The 6,000-nt window shown below is 29.4% G+C and overlaps 1 protein-coding gene across 1 annotated transcript in view; it reads left to right on the top strand.

Annotated features, from left to right (window-relative positions):
* LOC107441037 (nephrin) overlaps positions 1–6,000 on the top strand; it is a 342,812-nt gene that overhangs the window by 186,745 nt on the left and 150,067 nt on the right. The window contains exon 6 of the mRNA XM_043050259.2: positions 3,274–3,441. Within this exon, the coding sequence (XP_042906193.1) occupies positions 3,274–3,441 (168 nt within the window). The remainder of the gene's footprint in view (positions 1–3,273; positions 3,442–6,000) is intronic.

Genomic DNA, 6,000 nt, shown 5'->3' with positions numbered 1-6,000 from the left:
TATATATATATATAAAATATTAAACTAAGCAAAGTTAATTGGGAAAACCTGATATAACATCATGAAGCTTAAAAACATCTATTAGATTGGAAATTCTCGAAAATTCTAAAGCGTAATTTAAATAATGATTTCATTTTAATTAATTTTTAAATTCGTCTAAGCAAAATATTAAAATCTAATAATCTTTTGTGATAAACATGAGGGTAATTCCTTAGTGTATATTTTTTGTCATATATGAAGAAACCGTACATCAAGTTATAAAAAGACATGAATTAATAAAAATTAAAATATGTACTCTGTACGTGTTGTTATGTTGTAAAGTTTATAATATTTGAATTCTTAGAAATAATTCGAAATCTCCTTTAAATGCACGAATAAAGTAAATTAAGTTCGAATATTATTTCCTATGAGGGTAACAGATACATTAGCAAACGATTTTCCCAAGATATTTTTATTTCTACGTGCAATTTATTTATGGATCTATTTTTTTCACGCTAAAAGAATTCGTTTCTTTATCAGGAATCAGATATAAAGAAAGGATACTAACCATTTAGCAAATGATTCAATAAACACCATAAAATAAATGAACCGATTTAAACGGAATAAACTCGTAAAACGATGCACAACTTCATTACTTTTAGCTGAAAGTACCGATTTAAATCACCGATGATTCCGATTTTCAGTAAATAAAATTTTTCTTATCAGTATATAGAAAAATTATGTCATTTCTTGTTGCAGAAAATTGTATTAATATTTTTTTAATGAGAAATGCAGGAGAACAATCGATTGTTGATAAATACCACATACTTTTCTTCAAATATTATTTATTTAATTCATTATTACATTTTGAGGTATATTAGATTTGAAATAAATGCATAATGCTCTTTTTTTATTAAAAACTTGATGTCTTTAATGCTTTTAATAACTCTAGTAAGAAATATAAAATTTTTAGTTTTACTGTACGAATAAACTTTTTGAAACTTAACTATTACGAAATAATCTATTAAATTTTCGTCGAGCAGCAGGAAATTTTAATCTCATTACTCAGTAAAAGTCAACATAAAATTGCTCAATTTATATGCAATCTGTTCCATTTCAGTTAAAAGAAATCTATTCAAAACTAAATTTTATATTACGGCATAAAACAGTCAAAGAAGTAAATTTTTACTAATATATTTGAAAACACAAACACTGAAACTTTGCAAAACCATTTTATAAAAAAGTTAGCTCTCAGGCACTCAAGTAACTATTTAATCTAATTAAATTTTTTAAGATTCATGATGGGCGAATCTATTATAGATGATGGAATATATTAATTTGCATTTTTGTTTCAAATGACTTATTAGTAAGTTAAATAAAGTTGGTTTTGGAAAACTTTAAATAAAAGAGAATTATTCGTGAAAGTATATATATAAGTAATATTATTTAGAGAGAAACACGCGCATTTTTTTCTTGATTGTAATACAAAATTTAAATTAAACTGGGAGGCTTCGCCCCCTGCTCGCTGGTGCTCGCCAACCCCCGGAACTGCTATCGCAGTTCATTTCGGATTGCTTCGCAATCCGATGCTCGCTTTACTCGCTCATTGGATACGTTCTTAACGTCTAGCTTTTGTATACTTTTTTGAACACTGAAGTTCCGAAAACTTTTCACTGTAGAAAATTCTAAACCTGTGCATTTCAATATTAATTTGAAATTGCAAACAGTTCACATATTTTTCTTAATCACACTATTCTAAATTTCAGTTGTTGAGAAAAGTAACTGTTGTAAGTTTTGTTTTAAAGTCTTTCCCACCAGAGGGCTAAAGCCATGTGTTGTAAAACAATATGAAATAGTAGTCTGCCACTGAACGCCGGATGTAAAGCATCGGCTTTGATGAAGATAATTTTGTATTTTTAATTCTCTGAAGGGCGCCACCTTAATAATATGGAATTTGTAAAATAAATGTATATATTTTTGATTGTTGATGAAGCCCATCATTTTGTGTTTTCATCAGTGTTCAGAAGCAGAACAACTATAAGTTTTTTATTTTATCACAAAAAAATAAAATGTATAAAAAACAAAGAAAAGAGTAAGAAAATGAGTATAGTCATAGAAAAAGTTAAAATTATAATATAGTATTTGTCAGTTAAAATAAAACTTTTTGTTTAAGTCATTGCTAACAATTCAAATTTCTCCGAGGCAATTCTAAAGTATAAATTAAGGTAGTATTGTTAAGTTGAAACACAATATTTTTAGTTTTGATGTCAACAATACAATTCAATTTTTCACAAAAACGATTGTTTCCATTGTTAAGTTCAATGTCAACAATTCAAATTTTTCTGAGGCAACTCTTAACCTCTAAATATTATTTTTTTTATGTACACATTTCTAAATGTCAGTATTCAACCACAAAACAACTTAAAGTCCTCAAATTTAGCATGAAGTTGTAAAATGTAATGAAAGAGGGTCATAGCAATAATGAAAGTAGAAGTAAAGTTAGTACTGTAAAATTAAAACAATATTTTTAATCAATGAGCCAAGTTCTTCAAGAAGCAGTTGTAGAAGTAGGTTGTTTATTTAAAACTTTTTATAGAATTTCTTTAAGAACACAATTGTTAATTTGGGCATTTGGCGATACAACACTTTTAGAATTGAAGGATTTGTTACGTCAAGCGCTCAGGTATCATAATTTTGATCTAGTTGCGCTTCTATGTCATTTTGATTTATGTTGCTAAGTTAACTTTCAAAAAATTCTATGGCTGGCAACAGCATTTTTATTTTTTAAGTTGTTTATTTTTATTTCTTTTAGAATTCGTTATTTTTTTAGCGAAATGTTTTTTAACCTAACAGAATTCTTTGCCGACTGTTTTCTCTATGAATGAAGAAAATAAAGTAAATATTTAACTGTTGTGAAAAGAATCTTATTTAGTTGTACAAAGTACTTCAGCCAAAATTTGGGAGCCACGTAAGAGAATTATATATATTGGATCAGAAACACATCATTAAAAGGCAGAATGCTTTGGTGTTTTCAAAACAAAGCAAACGTTGCCACCGGCAGAAAAGAAATACGGTCAAAATTTGGGAGCCACGTAAGAGAATTATATATAATAGATGGTCTAGTTTTCTAACATGAAGACCCATATTTCCTTGGAATTTCATCAGTATACGATAAATAAAAATTATAAAAGTATTGCTTCTCTGAATTTAAATTTAAAACTTGTCATTTAATTTTAGAATTTACATTAGTAAAATTATGCATTGTTTGATATGTTTTTTTTTTTAATTATTCAGGATCTTATCACCCCAGAGAAGAAACAACTGGTGCTAAAATACATACGACCTTGAGTACCATAACCATTTATGTTATCATGGATGATAATGGAGCTACATATTCATGCGAAGCGATACATCGAGCTTTAACCTATTCTTTAAAATCCAAGATAACTATAAATGTATTGTGTAAGTATTTTGTTATTATCTATACCTATGCATTGTCTGATTTAATATATTTAAAAAAAGCTACATTTTTAATAATTTTGGAGTAGAATATAACTACATACGTGCACATTCCTAAATTCTAGTGTACTGTATTGTATAGTGCCACTTATATTATCGCCAAATTGCTCGCCAGGAAGGGCAATGTTGTTCCATTTCTGACATCTCTAATATTTTACTGTCAATTTTATTATTTTTTTAGTTTTACGTTACATTTTTGTGGACATGTTTTTAATTTTTCTTTTTTGCTTTACGTTTTCAATGTCATTTTATTTATCAGAGAGTTGCATGTAAGTGCGATTACCTCTAAAAAAATAAAATAAATAAAAATTAAAAAACACAGGTTTTGCCAAAAAAGCGTTTCGAAGTTTTTTTCCCTTCAATTCCTATGTCATATTCGTATTTTTGTTGTTATATTTAACATTTTAAGTTCCTAAAACTGATTGGTATAATTACTTCCAAAGCTAAAAACAACAATATTTGTAATTTTTGTTTTTACTTTTGTTCTTCTTTTGCATATTAAATGGTATGACATGGTGAAGCACAAAATTTGCAATATATTCAAGTTTTACCAAGTTTTTTTTCCTCTCATTTCCTATATCAAGCTCATATTTTTGGCTGCATTTAGCATTTTAAGTCAGCTAGTTGGATAAAATAATGGGTTCATGCAAGTACTTTGAAACCTGAAAATTAAAAAAACTTTATTTATTTTTTTATTTTGAATTTCTAATTTAAAATTTAGCACATTTTTGCGTATTAAATGGTAAAACAAATTTTGAAATATTTGGTTAAAAAATAAAATGTATATCAACGTGTAATCTGCTTCAACATCGGCTATTTAGTTATGAATCTTTTCACAGTTCAGCAATTTATATCCAAACAAATAAGAAGGAAAAAAAATCAATAAGAACTAAAGAAACTCTGAATTTCTTTGCAATTTGGCGTAATTTCAGCTATTTGTCATCAAATAATCTTTTCATATCCCTCATAGAATATAGGAAATTGCATTATGCAAAGAAGCTGACTGATTTATGAATAAATTATGCATTTCTCTACATTTTAATACAAATTTCTTTCCTTCCACCCACCCCTTTTAGCTCTTTTCAGTTCACTTCTAATAACCATCAATCCTTCTTAAAAAACGCTCAGTCACGATTAGTATCCTCAAACGATTCAACAAAGAACATTTCGGCAGCTGTTCTTCTTCTTCTCTTTTGCTATTTTTAGTTATGTTTTTTTTTTATTATTTCGCTCTTTTTTTCTTTCTGAAATGTAGTAGTGGAGAACGAGGCATTTCCAAATGTCTTTTCGAATCAATTTTGAATCGGAAATTTTCCTTTCTTTAACGGAAGAGGAAACAATTTCTTGAAAATCGAACTAACGGTATCATTATCTACCTCTTTTTGGCGTCCTTGCAATAATGCTTCTGTATGTGCTTCAAAATCACCCGTTTCGAAGTATGAAATTCCCTAATAGGAACTAGTGATAGAGCATATTACTTTTTTTTAAAAATTATATTGCCCATCAGAATTGCAATTTACTTAACCAGGACTTAAAAAACATATTTTTCCATTCCACACATCAATTATGAGTACAAATTATCAATTTGCTTTAAATATCAATTTAGTACAAGTTGCACTAAAAAGCTGCGATGGCTCAGGTGATAGAGCTTTTGCCTTTCAATGAGGTAAACCGGGTTCGAATCCATGCGATGGCCGGTCGATACGAATCCGCCTCCGGCTTGCACCGACCACAATGCTGACGTGAAATATCCTCAGTGGTCGACAGATCATGGTTTAGAGTCTACTTGCAGTCATTTTTATTTTTTTTATATAAATGTACGCATTATTGTCATCTTTATTGTCATCTGTATCATCTTTTGTGCAGTTATGAATTTTGTAATGGTTTACTTTTGTGCCGAGTTTTGTGCGAGCTAGACTATCGTCCAGACGTGGACTATACGGTTAAGGGTTTTGCAAACCTAGGTACGTGTCCACGTCTAGAAGAAAAGAAAAAAAAAGTCCACTTGCCGTCAGGATAACAGTTGGAGGTTCTCGCAGTCTTCCTCTTATGTAACGCAAATGCGAGTTGGTTCCATCAAAAAGTCCTCCACAAAGGCAAATGTCTTTCAATACTTGATCTAAGATTTTCCTTCTCTTCTAGATTGAGTTTAAAGCAACGGAGTTGAACATAAGTAGTCGTGAGCCCAAAAATTGGGTCAGTTGTTCAATGACGGTTATATAATAAAATAAGAAGCTGCCCTAAACATTCTTCAGTTTTAAAGTTTGCACACTATCAGGTTTGCACTCAGTTTACTTCCACACATAAATTCGCATTAAATGTTCTTTAGCACAGATCTCCTTCTTTTCATATATTCACATGGGCTAATTTACCCCCGATATATCCTTTCTTGTTTACGACTTTTTGAGAATCTATGAGCTCTTGGACATAAGCCTGATCTCGAGGAATACGCCCTAAAGGCAAAATTTCTTTTGATTTCATTGGCTCAAACTACAATTCCAT

This window comes from Parasteatoda tepidariorum, chromosome 5 (assembly GCF_043381705.1).
Source record: "Parasteatoda tepidariorum isolate YZ-2023 chromosome 5, CAS_Ptep_4.0, whole genome shotgun sequence".
Lineage (NCBI taxonomy): Eukaryota > Metazoa > Arthropoda > Arachnida > Araneae > Theridiidae > Parasteatoda > Parasteatoda tepidariorum.
Note: the sequence above shows the minus strand (reverse complement) of the source record. Positions and strands in the feature narration are given on the sequence as shown.